The sequence below is a fragment of the Ursus americanus genome, chromosome 8, assembly GCF_024610735.1.
Source record: "Ursus americanus isolate L20-20 chromosome 8, mUrsAme1.1.p, whole genome shotgun sequence".
Lineage (NCBI taxonomy): Eukaryota > Metazoa > Chordata > Mammalia > Carnivora > Ursidae > Ursus > Ursus americanus.
Window position 1 is genome coordinate 5,203,566 of NC_142134.1, and position 20,463 is coordinate 5,224,028.

The 20,463-nt window shown below is 39.3% G+C and overlaps 1 protein-coding gene across 4 annotated transcripts in view; it reads right to left on the reverse strand.

The window, feature by feature from the left end:
• The window catches only part of METAP1 (methionyl aminopeptidase 1), a 78,749-nt gene that overhangs the window by 39,256 nt on the left and 19,030 nt on the right, over positions 1 to 20,463 (reverse strand). For all 4 annotated transcript variants that reach the window (XM_045792280.2, XM_045792289.2, XM_045792270.2 and 1 more), the window contains exon 2: positions 5,049 to 5,100. In XM_045792280.2, coding sequence (XP_045648236.1) covers positions 5,049 to 5,100 — 52 coding nt within the window. The remainder of the gene's footprint in view (positions 1 to 5,048; positions 5,101 to 20,463) is intronic.

A 20,463-nucleotide genomic window follows, 5' to 3' on the forward strand; every position in this document is an offset into this window, starting at 1 on the left:
AATGCACCTAAGAATTCTTTGCACATGGAACAGACCCTCGATGGTGTCTGATGTCAGCGCCCTGACTACATCTCTTATCCACCAAGCAAAATAAAAGTAACCTAAGACTTTTACACAGGAGGAATTCAAATCCCTCCTACACCTCCCAACGCACACTGACCTTCTCCTGTTTACTGTTAAGCTATCATAGCTTTTAAAAGTCAGACATAAAAAAATAAAACAAAAAAATAAAAGTCAGACTTCAAATAATTTCTGAAGTGCACAAGAAAAATAAAACTCCCCCCTTTAAACAATCTAAACATCCAAAATGGGGGAGAACAGATACTCACATAATGTTAAGCTAGAGAGGAATGATGAAATGAGTGAAGGGGGGGGTCCCAAAGTGTCAACTTCCAGTTGATAAGATCAGTAAGTCTAGGCATATCAGGTACAGCATGGTGACTAAAGTTAACAACAACAAAAAGACAGTCTACACTAACGGACTCCTCATTTTACAGAGGAGGAAACTGAGGCAGTGTGGCTGAGACATGTAGGAACACTGGTTCCCAGCGCAGTACCCTCTCCACAGAGCCCGTCGTCAACCTGGGACTGAAAGGCAGCTGAGGGACAACGGACAAGACTGCAAAAATACAGCCACTCCAGTCACATTACTTTGGAAGAGAATGCAATTATAATATTACATATAAAGTAAAGGAATAGAAAAGAGTAAGACTAGAAAATAAGAATTAAGAGTAGCAAAGGAAAAGAAAAGCTCCACCATGCTTCTGAATTTTAGATCTTTCTCCCCTCTGGAGTTCGAGAAAGCCACCGTGAACGTGACTGTCAACAGGAAAACTGTTTTGCATTCCAGGACAAAATGGACTCCATTCATTACCCCCTGTGTCAAACATTACAGAAAACAGTTCAAAATGCAGGCAAATGGATGCCTGCTTCAGCTATCAATTGCATCAAGTGCTCTGTCTAAAACAGGAACTTCAAGAATAATTTTCACCTGAAACCTAGGACAGAATAGCAATCAAGATGTAGGCTTTTTGGTCTGACACACTCCCGGGGAGCGTGGAGGGAAAAGAAAAGGTGTACAATCTTTAAAAGCTTCCTGCTGATGTGCTTTGGGGCCCTTCCACAATCTATTTTCAAAAGAGAATTAAGAGCAGACCTCCAACAAATAATATAACTCAAAGCTACCTAAATAAGTGAAGACTGAATTATGGCAATTTCTTTTCTACTCCCTAGGTATAATTTATTTAGGGAAAGTTACACGCCAAAAGTAAGTTAGTTTACATTTGAGGATCAATTTGATCTCTTAATGCCGGACATATTGACAGATACCTAGTAAGCATGAACTGCCCTGGGGGGGTCAGGAACAAAATTCTATACTAATTGGTCTTTGTCAAAAGACTGACCACACAGGACAGTGTAAATAAGTATCTGCAGCTGCCTTTCAAACATCACAACGCAAAAGGGCCAGCCAGGTACCTTGCAGGGAGCGGAAAGAGGATCTGGTATGCACAAGCTGTGACCCAAAGCACAGCACAACCAGGCCTTGTTCTTGCAAAGGTCCTGCGCAGGTGGCCTCCTCCTAGTCAGCTGACACGGAAGTACTGCACACGTCTAAGCTTTGCCTGGGACGGGATTTTCTGCTCACAATCCTGACTCAGTTCTTCCAGAGATGATTATTAAACAATTGTTGAGCACTTACTAGGCATTGTACATATGTGGACTTATTTATTTAATCTTCACAGCAAACCTATAATTTCAGCATTTTGGAGGTAAGGCTTTAAGATAATCCGTGCTCCCAAAGCTTGGTGGAACCAGTTCTGAATGATTACATAACACCTTCTCTCTGCAATCCAAACATCAAGCATGCTAGGTTTGGAGGGGTAGAGAAGTAGAATAAAGAGGATTATTTAAAGTTTTGTTTTTTTTTTAAATAGAGTTTTCATATCATACTTGTGGCTATTCAAAAAATACTTATAAAGTGCTCCTCCTACCTTTTACTGTAGGCAAAGGCGACAAGGAAACACACTGATTTTATCAGTGATAAACTAAAAAAAGTGACAATCTAAAACATACTGTATTATTATTGACAAACTTTTACAGGTCAGACTAAAAGCCAATGGTACTGTGCGCATTCTGACGACGTTGGAAGTATGCACCGAGCGAGCGTCAACACTATGTGCCTTGAAGGGCTTTGCGATCTAACCAGTCTTCTTCACTAGGACACATGAAAAGTAAATTCTGCCCTTGAGTCATTTCTTTAACTCACACTTGAAATTTTTCTGAGGCCTGATTAGCTTCTGCAATCAAAACAACTCCAGGTCCAGATGGCTTCACTGGTAAATTCTACCAAATATTTACAGAAGAAATAATACCAATTCTACACAATCTCTCCTAGAAAAGAAAAGAGGAGGGAACATCTCCCATTTCGTAAGTCCGGGATTACTCTCATGCCAAAACTAGGCAAAAATATTAAAAGCAAATGACAGACCAATATCCTGCACCAATATAAATATAGATCAAGCACCCTTAATTAGAGATCAGTACACATTACAGTTACCAAAAAAAAGAAAAGAGGGTGCCTGGGTGCTTCAGTCATTTAAGTGTCTGCCTACAGCTCAGGTCATGATCCCAGGGTCCAGGGATCGAGGCCCACATCGGGCGCCCTGCTCAGCGGGGAGCCTGCTTCTCCCTCTCCTGCCCGCTTCTGCTCTCCCTCGCTATATCTGTCTCTCTCAAATAAATAAAATCTTTACCAAAAAAAAAAAAAAGAAAAAGAAAAAGGCTGTGTATATCATCTTCATGAAATGAACTGCAAGCTATATGTTATCTCACTATTGTTTCTTGGAATAAGATGTGATCTTCTAATATGCCCTGGTTCCTTGCCAGCCCAACATTCTTTTCCCCTGATCCCTTTCCAGATACTCCTCTTAGCCCTGGATACCAATCTTCCTCACACCATTCCCTCCTCTAGGACTGTCCTCCCCAATCGGTGTAGTCAGGGTCAACTTAATGGGATCTGAAAGATACAGGGCTGGCCAGCTGAGGGGCTGTCTCTATCCAACACAGCCCAAAGGGATCAAGAACAGTGCTCACTCAAAAAGAAAACTATCCCCAAAGATCCAAGAGGGCACCATCTAAAAGATGGCACCATAGTAAACACTAGAGCAATGAATAAAATGCAAATAGTTTCAGTCTAAGGCAGTAATAATTATGATCTTTTTACTTAGGGGACATCAGCTGTTTAATTCTCTTGGAGTATAGGTGATAATGGCCCTTAATTTCCTGTAGGAATCCAGTATTAAAGAAACACACACACTTGGGGCACCTTGGGTGGCTCAGTCAGTTAAGTGTCTGCCTTCAGCTCAGGTCATGATCCCAGCATCCTGGGATCCAGCCCCACATCGGGCTCCCTGCCAGCAAGGAGCCTGCTTCTCCCCTCTGGCCCTTTCCCCATTCATTCTTGTTCTCTCTGTCTCTCTCTCTCAAATAAATAAAATCTTTAAAAAAAAACAAAACAAAACAAAACAAAAGAAACACACATTTCAATGAGTTAGCAAACGCCTGGGGTAGAGACCCATTCTAAGCTGTTTTACTAACATACTATTTCACCTCAATCCTTCACTTCCCTATGCTTTAACCTCCTGGATATAAAAATGTTAATAACTGGCTCAAAGAGCTCTAAAAATATCTAACACATTAGAAATACAGTATTAGTGTATGACTGAATAAAGTTAAATAGCATTATTTAAGCCAACCTCTATACTCTGATTTGAAGTAACAAATCCTGTTATTTATGCTTTGTTAAACTCTCATCTATTCTTGATCCTTCTTCCTCCTCTCTAACCACATTTCCTCCCACAATAACCTAGCATTTCCATTCAGTGTACACTTCACTTTACAGAACCACAGGAATTGTCTTTCTACATTTTTATTTCCCTTTCCTTCAAATGCTGGTTAAACTGACCTCAATGAGAGTTTAAGATAGATAGATAGATATAAAATAATCTACCTATGTTTATTAAACCAGCAAATTCCTAAAAAATATACAATTAGATGAATATAAAACACCAAGATCAGTAGGCTGAAAGAGAAACTTTATACCAAGAACTATGTGTTGTCTGCCAAGCCTTCATCCATCAGGATGACAATGTTTTAAGACCAGAAAGCCCTTGTCAGTTTTTAGGTAACTGCAGACGAACTGTCTTAAGCCCTTAAGGCAGCCCACTAATGAAATGAATTCACAGAATGAGTGAGTAGCCAAAGCAGGAAAATCATGTGAATTGGTGATAGATCCACGTGGCTGAGAGCAATAGCTAAGAAGTAGCTAAGAGTTTCACTTTGTGGTATCTCAGAAAGTAACTTTATTTTTTTTTTAAGATTTTATTTATTTATTTATTTGACAGAGAGAGAGACAGCCAGCGAGAGAGGGAATACAAGCAGGGGGAGTGGGAGAGGAAGAAGCAGGCTCCCAGCAGCGGAGCCTGATGTGGGGCTCAATCCCAGAACACCAGGATCATGCCCTGAGCCGAAGGCAGACGCTTAACGACTGAGCCTCCCAGGCGCCCCGTCAGAAAGTAACTCTAAAAAAGAAAAACTGAACATCCAGCTGCAAATAATAATATTAAAACACCAAAAACATAAAGTAATAAAATTTTGAAAACAAAACAAAAACAAGAGATCCAGCTAAATTTAGAAACCAGACAGCTCATGTGTCCCTGCCCACAACACGCAAACACTTCTAGCAAAGGAAAGTGGATGCCAGAAAATTAGGACATTCTCAGGTACTGCTCCAGAAAGATCCATCTATCCTAACCACCATCTCATGTTTCTATGTCACATACAAGATTAACAAAGAGACTACTCAGCCACATGTTATTTCCACGATTACAAACCACAAAGAATAAAAATTTTCAAGTATGTGCTAATTCTAGCTCTTGGGATTACATTTTCAGAAATTCAAATACACACTTTCAAAACTGGAAGACTTCTAGTCTTCTGCATAAGTCACTTCTAAGACAAATGGTATAGAAATATGTGATTTTACTTACTTGCTTTCTTATGCAATAACTTGTGAGTTGCCCAACTTCCTTTAAAACATTCCTAAAAGAGCAAACGTGAAAATTAGTGTCAGGACTTTCTTCATCAGAGACATTTTAAGGAATACTGTATGTAAGAAATAGACACTGGAAACTTTGTTTGCACCAGTCAAAATCTGTGACTTTACTACATTTGGTATTCGGGAAAGCTTAAGAAATGATGATACCTATTTAAAAATTCACCTCAAAAAACAACCTAAACTTGAGAGTACTTCAAATAAATAAGAAACAACATATATTATAAATATTAGTCGTATTTCAATTTTAGGTCACCAAATTGTTTTGAAGTGTTTGAAAAGAACCATGACCCAATTAATCAATCATACACTAGGGAAAAAAAACAAGGAAAAATTTGCAGATTTTTCCATTATTTACAGTAGTCTGATTCCTGATTAGTTATACCCTCTTTGTTTTCTCCATGCTGACAGTCCTACACTGTAAGCTCCGTGAGGGAAGAGAGGATGTCAAGTTTACCCCCACATCCCCAGGGCCAACAGTAGCTAGCACGCAGTGGAGTTTCAGTGAGTACTTGCTGATTGATCAGAATGGATCAATGACCACGAAGACTCGACTTTTCACTTAGGAAAAAAGTTCACGTGACATATTTCAGATGCCAGTAGAAGTACTGTATTGGGAAAATGAACTCAAGTAATAAATTAGAAAAATGAATTCAACCAGACATAGATCTTATTTATGCTTTCATTTTTATAGTATTTCCTTCAAAGAATTTTAAATTATTCAAACAAATCATTTTCAATACTAAGAAAATTCACAAACTCCTACAAATGTTTTGACTTTGCAAATATAAAAGAGTAAGGGATAAGAAAAAAATAGAAAGCACCCCTAGAACTATGTAGTAATCAAACCACATTACACCAGTGATGCTAAAGTTACTCTCCCCCAAGGTTTGTCCAAGGGCTCTGAGGGGTTAGTTTCTCCCTCCAAGGCCAGAATCTTCACAACTTCCCCTTTCCTCTCCTCGTATCCTCCACAGCCTGCCAACTGTTAGGTTAAGAAAACCCAGTCATGGGGCGCCTGGGTGGCGCAGCGGTTGGGCGCCTGCCTTCGGCTCAGGGCGTGATCCCGGCGTTACGGGATCGAGCCCCACATCAGGCTCCTCTGCTGGGAGCCTGCTTCTTCCTCTCCCACTCCCCCTGCTTGTGTTCCCTCTCTCGCTGGCTGTCTCCATCTCTGTCAAATAAATAAATAAAATCTTTAAAAAAAAAAAAAAAAAAAAAAAAAGAAAACCCAGTCATACCTATTACCTCCCACTGCAATGTTAAACCTCAAGACTTCAAATGTATAAAAAGGTGGTATCCTCAACAGTCAACATTTTTTTTCATTTTTGAAGCTAAAACTAAGCTCAGTCTTTTGGAGAGGATGGGTGATGTGGTTGGCAGAATAATGACACCCCCAAGGATGGCCATGTCCTAATCCTTGAAACCTGTGAATGTGCTGGGTTACAACTAAGGCAAAGGGGAATTAAAGTTGCTAATCAGCTGACCTTAAGATGAGGAGATTATCTGTTTTATCCAGTTGGGCCCGATATAATCACAGGATCCTTAAAAGGTGGAAGAGGGAGGCAGGAGTCATCAGAGAAAGAATAATGGAGGCAGGTTCGGAGAGAAGTTACATTACTAGGATTGAAGATGGAAGAAGGCGCCACAAGTCGAGACACTAGCCTCCAGAAACTACAATCGGCAAGTAATAGTTCCCAAAGCCTCCAGAAAGGAAAGCCAACCTGCCAACACCTGACGTTAGCCCTGAGACCTATGTCCGATTTCTGACCTACTGAAATGTGAGAAAATAAATTTGTGTTGTCTTAAGCTACCAAGTGTGTGGTGATTTGGTAGGACAGCTATAGAAAACTAATACAGGAGGGGAAATAGTTATCCCTCTCTGCTGTCAAACTGCAAAAACACACACAACTGGCAAAAAGATCAGTTCTTCTCCACACTGAAGTTATAGAAAACTGGCAAAAAAAAAAAATTTATCTATGATTCTGCCATAAGTGGTATTATAATTAATTGAAAATCCCCAAGAACTGAAACGGGAATAAGTGATTTCTTCACTACTACCCCTATTCAGCCTAAAAAAAGAAAGGTAAAGTGAGTGTTAAACTGTAATTTGAAGACAACCATAATAAATAACTATAAGTTACCATTTACTAAGCATGTGCATTAGACACCTATATCTCATTTCATCCTCACAAAAACCCTGCAAGGCAGATGGCATTATCCCCATTTTACGCATGACAAAACTGCAGCACAGAGAGCTAAATCATTTGTCTGTCACATAACAGAATCACACCAGGCAGAACGAGAACTCAAATCCAGGATCACCTGACTAAGGTCAGGCTTTCTCACTGCTGTAGTGTGTGGATGGGCAGGTGTGGGTGTGTGTGGAGAGTTTGTACTCAACTCAAAGCATCAACTTTGCACCAAACTCAGAACTAGAAAAGATGTGTGCAATTAAGCTCTACCATTATAAGCTCTAAAATTTTATCTTTAAGGGGCGCCTGGGTGGCTCAGTTAGATGAGCACCCAACTCTTGATTTCAGCTCAGGTCATGATCTCAGGGTCATGGGATGTGGAGCTCCACTGGGCGTGGAGCCTGCTTAAGATGCTCTCTTTCCCTCTGCCTCTCCTCCCACTCGTGCTCGCTCTCTTGAGCTCTCTCAAAATAAATAAATCTGAAAAAATAAATAAAATTTTATCTTTAAATCTAGGAAATGATAACTTCTAACCATTTTCATCGATCCTCAACTGCCTCACCTATAAAGTGGGGCTGATATCTCTAGGCGAAGATAATATAGCAGATTAAAGGAGATCATGTAAATAACTCATGGGAAAGTAGTTAAAGTGTCTAGCACATAGCAAGTATCAAAATATGGGAGTCCCTGACATTCCAAAGCTTATCACCATGCCTGGCATCAAACAGGTTTTCTCAGTGTATTTATTAGAGAATGAGTGAAAATTAATGTGATCATATACACAAAGCCTTCTTCTGGTTGTAGATGGAAATGTAAACTGTTTCCATCACCTTCCAGGACCAACTGCAGGCTGCCTAGTCCACAGCCATTCTCCCCTCTCCCTGACACCAACAGAACCCTGCTATAACAGAGTTGTAACGGACCCCGCGAAAAACATCCACAGCTTCCTCGATGATACAAGCGGTCTCATGACCTAGTCTGGCCAACATCTGAGCCCAGTTGTTGGGTGGTGCCTCTAGAAAGCTTCTTAGAAAACAGGCACCTATTGTCTCCTCTTTGCCCTTTCCCTGCTTCAAACCCAGAGACGCTAGCTGAGGTGAAGTGGCAGTCTGGTATTCACAAAGCAATGAGTGCACCCCAAGAAGCCTGGGTCCCTGATGACTTTGTGAAGCTGCTGTTCCAGTCTCAAAATACCCACCTCCAGGCTCTTCATCATTAAAATAACTCGACACCCTTAGTTTTGGAAGATGTATTGGTTAGAAATTGCACTGGATTATGAGAAACAAAAACTCGAAGAACAGTGGCATAAACAAATCACTCACCTGTTTGATAACAGACTAAAAGGCAGGGGGTGGGGGTGGAGGAAGGGGGCACTGGATGAAGGCGGCCATAACAACTAGATCAGATTGAATAATGGTCACCCAAAGACACCAGGTTCTAATCCCTGGAACCCGTAAATGTCACCTTATTTTGAAAAAGGGTATTTTCGCATATGTGATTTAATTAAGGGTCTTGCGATAGGGAGATTATCCTGGTAGGCCCTAAATGCCATCATCATGAGTGTCCTTATTATAAACAGGGAGGCAGAGGGAGGCTCACACACACACAGAAAAGGGGGTAATGTGGCCAGAAGGGTAGAGACTGGAGTAATGTGGTAGAGCCTCTGGAGGGAGCACCGCCCTGTCATCACCTTGATTTAGGCTCAGTGAAACTGATTTTGGACTTCTGACCTCCCCAACTGTGAAAGAATACATTGCTGTTGTTTTATGCCACTCTGCATGTGGCAATTTGTTACAACAGCCACAGGAAACTAACGCAGTAAATAACAAGACACCAGGGCACACACCAAAAGAATGAATCCAATTAGGGCACTGAGGTCGAAAGACTAATTACAGTCTTCTTGAAGCTTTTTCTGCTTACATGTACTTATTCATGGGGTCAACTCCCAATTAGGCACAGCACTTTTTAAATGGGATCAGCAAAGGCACATGACTTATTTTAAGAAACTTAACTTCAGTCAGCAATTTCAACTGCTTCTCTTCCTCCCCTTTCCAAACTATTCATCATCATGGATAAGATTGGCAAAAGTGATGAGACAGATTGGTGTTTCACTTGTTTTTCCTTCTTCCAGCCTACCTGATACCGGAGACATTTGTGGCAGTAAGGCTGTCAGCAAGGAAAAGTTCAGGGATGGGGAAGAAGGGAGTGGAGAGGAGCGTGCAGGGGGGGTCCTAGAACTCCAGTCTAAGAGGCAGCCCGGCCCAGAGGCAAAATCCCACCAGGGCTGCATGCTTGGTGAACCAATGCCGTTCTTCAGTTCGAGGCCTCGACTCCAATGTTTCCTTAATACCAGGCAAACCATCTGCATACTAAGTACACTTGGTACAATTTTAAATTCATTTTCAGTAGGACAGCTTAGAATAAATCAACCAAACGTCTGCCCAATGAGAACGACGTATGGCTCAAGCAGCTTACATGTCTCCCAGGTACTGATACAGCCAGGATTGTAGCAATGTAATAAATGGTCTTCCCTGAAAAAAATTAAGGACAGATATTTGCCCATCACATACACCCTCTTCTCCAAAATCCGAAGGTACTCCACTTGTCAGGTAAGCACCACAGTTTGTACCCTCAACCTGGCTCTCCCTTTTCCAGCCACCACTAAAATTAGGATGTAAAAAGGCAGAAGACCACCAAAAAATGAGATGAAAATAATGTCAAGAACAACAGAGAAGAAACTTCTGGACAGAACAGGGATATCAAAAGATGACTTTTAGATTCTCTTCAGCTCCACAAGCCCAGGATTCTATCTTTTAAGTAATTACAGAAGAGATTACAATTTCTTAAAAACCTGTGACAGTAGAACTGATTATCTCAAAGTTAATCTTTCCCCCAAAGTAGAGCAAAATGACAAAAAGTTGAAAATAAAGAGATGGTATTTTTGAAAAAAAAAGGATTTGAAACCAACAAGTCTGGGGCACCTGGCTGGCTCGGTCAGTAGAGCATGGGACTCTTGATCTCAGGGTTTAAGTTCGAGACCCACATTAGGTGCAGAGATTATTTATAAATTAAAAAAAAAAATCTCAGGGAATAAAAAAAGAAACCAAAAAGTCTAATACCTGAATAACAAAAGTTTCAAAAAGAAAAGAGAGAGTTAAAGATATAAAGTTTTCCATAACTGAAAGACAGAAGTTTCCAGACTGAAAAGACCCCCAAAGGATACAACTCAACTTGCCCAAGGCATACAATATGAGGTAAGAGAAGATCTAATAAGCTTCCAGAGAATTGGGGAAGGGCAAAAATATGTAAAAGATTATGAATCCCATGGTAACAGACTTTCAACAACACTGAAAGCTAAAAGAAAATGGAGCAATAATATAGAAATTCTGAGAAAACAATTTCCAAACTAGATTCCAAACCCAGCCAAACAGAAAATCAAGTGTCAGGGTAGAGCAAGATATTTTCAGAGTCTCAAAATTTTACCTCCCGTGCAATCTTTCTCAGAATTACATAAAACATGCGGATTAACCCAGAGAGAGGAAGCTATGCTACAGACAAAAGAGAAGTAAAGGATGATGCTTGAAGAGGGATGTAAGGATGATTGTTCTGAAGCAAATGCAGAGAGCAAGAAGTTCCGGCTGGAGGCTGCCAGTGTTCTCAGGTAAAACTGACTAAATGCCAAACGTATTTAAAAGTACTGAGAGGAATTCTATGCAATTGTGGAAGAGTCTGGGGACGAATCAGCAACTGACTAAAAGAAACTGTTAAAAGAATGGGAAATAGGGACACCTGACAGGCTCAGTTGGAGGAGCATGCAATTCTTGATCTTGGGGTTGTGAGTTTGAGCTCCACACAGGGTACAGAAATTACTTAAAAAAGAGAAGAAAAAGAAAAAGAAAAAAGAGAAGAAAAGAGAAAAGAAAAGAAAATAGGAAATAGGAAAGGGATGAGGGGATTTGTAAGTTAGAAACATTTGACTAGGTATGTGAAATAATTTGAATAACCAACTAAAAAGTTACGAAAATTTATTTTTAATTATGGACATTTTGCCTCCATGACATTGAGACAGTAAACATAAACCCAATCAAAAAAGATTTAAGTTACTTTATTGTGAGTTGTTTCGATATAAAACACATTTTTTAAGATTTATTTATTTGAGAGACAGAGAGAGAGAGGCAGCATGAGTGGGGGAAGGGGCAGAGAGACAACCAGACACCCCACTCAGTGTGGAGCCCATGTGGGGCTTGATCCCAAGACCCTGAAATCATGACCTGAGCAGAAGTCAGACACTTAACCAACTGAGTCACCCAGGCGCCCCTCGATATAAAATATTTTAAAACATGTATTATATATTTATATATCCACTACTAAAAAAAATTTTTGAATAAGTTTAAAATATGAATGAATTAGCATCTAAAAAAATCAATAGGTAATTTTAAAAAGAAAACAAAATTTTAAAGCTAGAAGAAATTTACAATTTTATAGAACATGAAATCACGTAGTCTCCCACTCAACAGTACCTCTACTGTGTTGTCATAAAAGTTACATAAAAAATGATAGAGATTTTTAAAATGCTATTATATAACTTTTTTTAAATGAATTTTATGTTCTACAGACAATTTAAAATGCTTGCTCACTGCCATATACATCTTATATATCCAGATACTCAAATATAGTTTAAAATTGAAAAGTAATTACACTATATGTTAACCAACTAGAATTTAAATAAAAACTTTAAAAAAACCAGAAAAGTAAACATCTTTAGTATTTAATGATACCATCTAGGTAGAGTATCCATTTCATTGTATCAATTCCTATAATGTGATACTTAACTTTTTTTTAGAACACTAAATCCTTTGAGAATCGAGAAAGCAATCATTTGCCGCCACAGAAACAAAAAAAAAAAAAAACATCCATGCACATATAAACTTGTGCACACAATTCTACTAATTCATTCATTCATAAAGAGGTACACATTACGCCCAAAGCACTTGCAAGGTTCTGGGCATTCAGCAGTGAACAATATAGGCCTGTTCTAGACAAATATTACATGGCTAATTACACGATTACATAGTTTAAGTCATAAGGGCTAAAAAGTAAAATTACATAGTGCTATGAAAAAAGGTAGAGGACAAGCGCTAAAGATACAGCTAGGAACTTGAGGGAAGAAAAATATTTGGGGACAACAGGGTGGGTACTGATCACTTTCATAATAAGAGAAAAATCCCAGGGACTTCACCTTCATTCTCTCCTCACCTTCATTCTCTCTAACTGTGTCTTGGACATTTGTTTCCCTTCAAAGAGACAGCGCCCATTTTGCTGCTCTAAAGATTGCTAAAGCCTCAAGAATAACAGGATAAAATTATCCTCTAAAGTCTGTATTTCATTTATGAAATATTCATGTAATTAAACCTCCATATCCAGAGAGAGAGAGAGAGAGAGAGAAAGAAAGAAAGAAGAGAGGAAAGGAGGGAGGGAAGGAGGAATCTATCTTAGATACAGGCAGGGGTCAGATTAGGTTAAGGATTCCGGTCTACTCTAGTTAACAACAAAGTTTTAAACCAAGGAACAACCTGATAAAGACTTGAGTTCATGGCATCCCTGATCTTAATCCATAAACCCAAAATTAAAATTCCTTTTTCTAAATAATAATCTAAAGAATGGTCTTGAAGAACTGGGTGGGGTTTTTTTTTTTAAGATTTTATTTATCTATTCAAGAGAGAGAAAGAGCAGGGGGAAAGGGATAGCAGACTCCACGCTGAGCACTAAGCCCCACGTGGGGCTCGACCCCAGGACCCCAAGATCACAACCCGAACCGAAACCAAGAGCCAGACACTTTACCCACCGAGCCACCCAGGCACCCCAAGAACTCATTTTTAATACAGGCAGTCCTTGCTTTGCACAGTAGTGCAGAACCATAAAAACGACCATGCAAGCTATAACTGTGCAAAGCGATCTTTGTAATCAATGGGAAATTACAATTGTTCCATGACCTTTAAAATTTTAAAAACTCTTTCACCGTCAGTTATAAATACACAGAGAACGGGGTGGGGGGAGTAAAACTCACATTTAGGACACTGTACCACAGAATTAGAGCATTTTATTTCTTTACTTAAAAACTTACAAGCCCAGCTTGAATGTTTGCCTTCTTGCCATTGTATAACGCATGAAACAGAGTGAGCACCGTGTTTATGCTTGCCAAACTGTCCTACTCCTTTCCAGGTATGGAACAGCTTCCAAGTTTTATCCTTTGCCCTTTCAACACCTCTGAGAGTTCCGTGAAAGTTTTTTTTGGTATCGTTTCCCCTATGTCTCTGCCGTTCTTGTCATCACAACCATGTTCCTCATTTATGCCAACAAGTTGGCCTCACAGAGTCGCTCTGGCTGCACATCGAGAGTTTCTAGAATGGTGAGTAACGCCAACATTCCCGCGGCCAGCTATTTCTTCTACAACTCCCTTTACATTGGATTTGGATTTCACTTCCAGCATTATCATTTACCATTTCTTTGCTGCACTTTCATCTTTGTTGGCCAATTCCTTGTTTCGATTATCCATTTTTGTAAAATATCACAGAAGTCATCATCAGAAAACAAGAAAGCAACACAACTACAGACTTTGCTGTTGGATAAGAAACAAGTGAGAGATGCACAACGGCCAATCGCTGACAGGTTCTAAGAGAAGGGAACGACGGGTCACTGATCAAGGTGAACACCTGTGATTTACACAGTGATCCTAGGACTGGAGCGCTAGCCGTGAAGTGTGTACTTCATGTAATGACTCTGTGTCGTTGGGAGACTGGTTTCGCTTAACTAACTATGGCAACTAAATTCATGCATATCAAAACTGCAAAATAAGATCTGCCTTTAGCGGTACCTATCTAGCTCAGTCGGTAAAACATGCAACTCTTGATCTTGGAGACATGAGTTCAAGCCCCACGTTGGGCGTAGAGCTTACTTAAAAAAAAAAAAAAAAAAAAAGATCTGCCTTTATATCGTTGGCACTCTGATACAACCTATTTATAAAACTTTTCTAAATAGGTTATGTGAACAAAACACTTCTGCATCACCCAGCATCTTTTTTTACCCTCACAGAAGCTGACACACATTTTCTTAAGTTAAAAAAATCTCTATCCCAACTGATTCATTTAGAGAACACAGAAGTTTACATACCAATTTAAATGGGGGCAGGGATACATACCAATTTAAACAAGAAAGGGAGGGGAAGAAACCATTTCTTTAAAGAAGCATTTTAAATGTTACCAAAAATTTAGCATATTCATCTAATTTTTTAATACTAAAACACAAATACTTTTTAAAAACACGTTGCCTACTTATTACTAAGGATAATTCATAATTCCTAAAGGGTTTATAAGTAGGGACAACTCAAAACCCACAAGGTTTTCTAAAACATTCCTTTTCAAAAATGGCCAGGGGCTAAAACTCAGGGACTCTGAAGGCAGACAGACTCACACCCTAGCTCGGTCCCGTACTAGCGTCACAACACTCGACACTCGGCATCACTCAAGTTCTGCATTCCTCAACTGTTACGTAGGGAAAGCAACTGTGTACAATGTGTGGCCAGTAAGTGCTCAATTCTAATTATCATCAATTTTATTATTTTTTGAAGCAATTTAAATTTTAAACTTGAAAAGATGATGTACCTAAATATCTATCCTGAACAAGTGTCAACCCCGGCCCAAATTCTCGGCTTATGAAAACGGATGGCAACGAGGCAGTTAGTCATTACTGCGAGCTTTGTATCTTACTAGCATCATTACTGCCCACGGAAGCTGCACAGTGGGGAAGGGTATGTAACCCCAAGTTTGAACGTGCTCCCACCACACAGACCTTCAGAGAGAACAAAGCCTACTGGTTCACGGTGTCGGAGGACAAGCAGGGACCAATCTCTGGCAGAATACTAAGCTTTGCAGACATAGCGGCAACCCTTAGAAAGCCAGGCCTTTTTTAAAATATATATAAAAAATACAACATTGATCGGTGACACCAGTAGCCATACTGCAAAGGAGACAAAAGTCACAGATTTAGCCCAACTACAAAACGTGAACAGAATGCTTAGAGCAGTTATTTGACGACTCTGAAAAGCAGACAGTAGCAGGTAGATTAGGGAAGACCGAAATCTGAAGTTCCACTGAGCTGGTGATGAGTTCGCCATCCCACCCGACCCCGCATATCTTCAGGGGCACCAGAGAAGTGACCACCTGGCACGAACACACAGTGCTCCAAGAGAAATCCTCTAATACTGGCTCAAGGAACAGAAGAGGGAATTCCCAATGCTCAAAGGGCACAGACACCACCTTCTCCTCTCTCTTCTATCCTGTCACGCCCCAGGCCCCAAGTGATCCCGAAGGGGCCACCTACAATATGAGCTTGTAGGAGCCAAAATTCTGAGGAAGAGGCATTTTCCTTCTCTGGGCAGTGAAGCTGTAGTCCACAGAGGGTTGGACCAAACCCCACTTTCTTCTCTCTGCCCTCCTGTCATTTGGCCCCAGATACAGGCACAGTCATGAAGTGTGCAGAAAAGCAGGTAACAAAACCAAAGCTTTTTGGCCAGAGAACCAAAACAGAGAATTCCCGAGAAACCAGCAACTCCCAGGAGGGAGCTCCAGAAAGGGACCCCACAGAGTTGTTCACAATACAATACACCGATGCTTGTGAGAACAGAACTAATCCAAAGTCCATCATCCAGGTCTCAGACCAAACACAGGGTCAGAAAGCAGGTTAGAATTTGCAGCCTAATATCAACATTCTCCATAGGATTTAAACAAGCCTCAAGAGCTCATAATATTCAAAATCTCCAGGATACAATCTAAAATTATTTGACATACAAAGAACCATAAAAATTTCAACTCACAAGGGAAGTGAGTCAACAGACAGCAATACTAAGACGACATGAATGTTGCCATTAACTGACAAAGACTTAGAAGCAGGTATCATTAAAACACCGAACAAGCAATAAGGACATTCTTAATACCAGTGGAAAAAGAGAAAATCTTTGCAACGGAAAATAGACATAAAGAAAAACCACATGGAAATTTTACAACTGAAAAATACAGCAGCCAAAATAAAAAACTTGGGTGGATCCAAGAGCATAATGGAGATGACAGAGGAAAGAGCCGGTGAACTAAAAGATCAAAAGAAATTATCCCATTCGAACACGGAAAAGATTTATTTTTAATGAACAGAGCCTCAGGGACCAATGTGACAATAACGAATTACTGACAGTAAAGAGGGAACTTACATAATGATAAAAAAAAAAAAACAGGTCAACTAAGATGATATATCACAGTCTAAATTGTACATGTCGAACAGAGCTCCAAAATACATGAAAAAGGACAAAAGTGAAAGAAGAGAAAAATCCGCAGTACAGTTGGAAACAAAAATTAACATCCATTCATAATAAAACTCTGAGTGAACTAGGAGAGCATTTCCTCAACTTGATAAAAATTATCTACCGGGGCGCCTGGGTGGCTCAGTCGGTTAAGCGTCTGTCTTTGGCTCAGGTCATGATCCCAGGGTCCTGAGATTGAGTCCCATATTGGGCTCCCTGCTCAGCGAAGAGTCTGCTTCTCCCTCCCTCTACCCTTCATCCCCCACTTGTGTTCTCGCTCTCTCTCTGCTCTCTTTCCCCCCCAAATAAATGAAAAATCTTTAAAAAAAAAATCATCTACCAGAAGTCTACAGATGTCACATTTAATTGTGAAAGACACAACACTTTCTCCCTAAGATCAGAAACCAGACAATGAGGTCCACTCTCAACATTCCTAATTCAACACCACGCTGGAAGTCTTAGAATTCAACAAGGCAAGAAAAATAAATCTAAACGGCATACAGACAAGAAAAAAAGAAATAAAACTGTCCCCATTCAAAGATGACATAAGTATCTATATAAAAATACAAAGGAAAAAAACTCCCAGAACTAAAATATCAGGTTAGCAGAGTCACAAATACAAGGTCAACACACAAAAGCCCACTGTATTTCTAGATACTGGCAATATATAATTGGAACATGACACAAAGGCAATAACATTTACAATCACTCCTCCCCAAATTAAGTAAAGAGTATAAATATAACAAAACACGTACAGCAGCTATATGCTGAAGACTAAGAAACAATGATAAATCAAGTAAGATCTAAATAAATAGAGAGAGGTCTTGTGTGCATGGAGTGGAAAGCTAAACATTGGAAAGATGTCAATTCTCCCCAAATTCATTTATAAGTTGTAAGCAATTCCAATGGGGATTTTTTTTTAGATATAAAAAGTATGACTAAAATTTATATAAAAAGGCAAACAAAGCAGAACTGCTCAATTTTGAAAAAGAAGACTAGAATTGGAGGAATCTTACACTTTTTCTCTTGTTAAGGGAATAATTTTTCCTACTGCTACTCTAAAAATAATTAATAAGGCCTGACGGTGAATCTCATCAAATGCATCTTAAGCATCTACAGAACCAATTTTTTTTGTATTTGACATAGTGGTTTAATGTATTATTATATTAATAGCTTTTCCTATTATTTCATGATTTCTACCTCCTTGAAATAAAGTAGTTGACTACAGTGGATTATTCTTTTTTATACTACACAATACAACTTGAAAATATTTGTTTTGCAAAGTGTAGGCATTTTACATCTCTCACCATGTATTGCTGGATATTTTAATTCAGGGCTTCCTTGCTGCCCCCCTTCTTCCCTTTCCTGTCTACCTGCCATTTCACTATTACTGCCGATCCTTATTATTATTGGCCAAGAGAGAATTTGTCTCAAAAATATAAATAGCCCTGCCATTTTCTTAATGAATAAAAAGGCCCAGGTGGCAAATATCTACAGAGGAAGGTTCCCATCAAGCTGGGTTAGCAGGACATCACCTTCCATTATAGATAAAAGCCTGTGGAGCCTCCATTCAACATTTATTAATGGGAACCACCATTTGTTGTCAGCCACCTAAGATGCATTATCTCATTCAGACATCACACTAATCCTATGAACTGGATATTAACTTCTCCATTTTATAGACGGGGAAGTTATTTAAACCCTTCCTACAAACTAAAGTAGGAAATAATACTCCATAGCCAGTTCAAACAGCTACTGAGTGGCAGAGCTGGAATATAAATATAGGGCTTTCTGGTTCAAAGTCCACTCTCTATACAGCTGCAAGGCTCATGAGGGCAGGGCTCAGAGGAAGTGACAGCTAGGTAAAGGAGATAAGGGGGGGTAAGATACTCGTCTGCACCACTGCTCTCCACCGCTATACCGTGCCCTGTGTATCTTTTCCATTTGGCTGTCCTTGAGTTGTATGCCGTATAATAAATCAGTAAATGTAAAGAGAAACAAAAACAATCTAGCAGCACAGAGGAGAGAGAGGAAGAAGCAGATGAGATCGACGTAAAGGAGGACAGATTTTAGAGAAAAGCCTAAATAAAAAATTTTAGCTTAAGATTTTTAAAAATATAAATATGAAAAATATTAAGAATTTCTCAGCATACACCAAGAACTGGCAAAAGGACAAAATCAAAGGGAAAAATATGAGACTGGTCCCAAGCAGAATCACATTACCATTTAAAAACATTTTACAACGTTAAACGTTCTCATCCAGGGAGCTTATATTATTGTAAGTATGCTAATTCTCTTACCAAAAGTAATTATTGCTTTATTAGAAACTATAGTAACCCACGTTATCAAGCACAGACAGGAAAACAGGATGTTTCTTATTGAATTCTGAATAAAGATGCTCACTAAGAGATGTATTACGTACCTTGAGAACTTCTTGGGATACACAGCAACCTGTTCACAGAGATTACTCCTAAGGGGTAAGAGAGAAATTTGGGGGAAGGCACCTCTCACTTTAAATTCTCTGCAACTAACACGTATTACCTTTCTTTTAACAACAACAACAAAAAAGGATATGGTAATAAAATATTTCAAAGATTTTCATGGAATTAAAACATATACACAGAAAAATACTCAGCATCTCAACAACAATGAACAGAAGTTAACCATCCTGATGCATCAGCAGCTCCCAGAAAGGACTTTACATGAACAGAATGAACTCGAGAACTTTTAAGTTGTACTAGTGAAAAGTTATTAAATGCTGTAAGTCACTCCACTACATTACTAATCCTTTCTGTTGGTAAAATGCTACCTCTAAATAATAAAAATGAGCAAACATAGGCAGAACATTATACAATATAGTTTCTTAACCCCTTCTGTTAGGCTATAAGCAAGTGCTTTCTTCTTCATTTTGAAATAGAGAGGACAAAAAACAAAAAAACTGCTTACTCTAGAAGACCTACTAGACATAAGGAAAACAAAGGAACAGAGTAACATTAGAAAGTTCAGGAAAATGTCCTTTCAAGAAGATACAGGCCTGTTTTGTAAGTTCCAGAAATACTAAAACTAGCAACTATAATGTCATACTGAGGTTTTTTAACTATAAGACTTGGTTGTTTCGGGGCGCCTGGGTGGCACAGTGGTTAAGCGTCTGCCTTCGGCTCAGGGCATGATCCCGGCGTTCTGGGATCGAGCCCCACATCAGGCTCCTCTGCTATAAGTCTGCTTCTTCCTCTCCCACTCCCCCTGCTGTGTTCCCTCTCTCGCTGGCTGTCTCTATCTCTGTCAAATAAATTAAAAATTAAAAAAAAAAAAAAGACTTGGTTGTTTCTACTGTAAAACCTTCATCAAATAGAAGGATTAAGAGTTGCCAAAATCAATCAATTACTATTAAGTGAGTGTTCAACATATAAAAAGCATTACTGACTGACAGTTTACTGCATTTGAAAGTACCTATTTTGAGTCCAAACTAAGGTATTCCATGTAAAATCATTATTCAATAGCTTTCACCATTACTGATTTCTGTAACTATAAATATCAAAATTACTTCCAACTAAAGGTCATTAAAAAATTGTCACCCATATGTGGTTTTAAATTAGAAATACATGCTTTATAACCTTAGAAAAGAAAGTTTTCTCAAAATGCTGTTTTTCAAAAAATCTGCCACAAGTATTTTAGCAGGATGCAGGAATCAGGAAATACTACACAAGAGAAAGTACAAGCACACCCCGGAATGATGTGAGATAAATACCCACCGACGCCCCCCCCCCAAAAAAAAAAAACTATACAGGAGAGATAGAGACCCACCA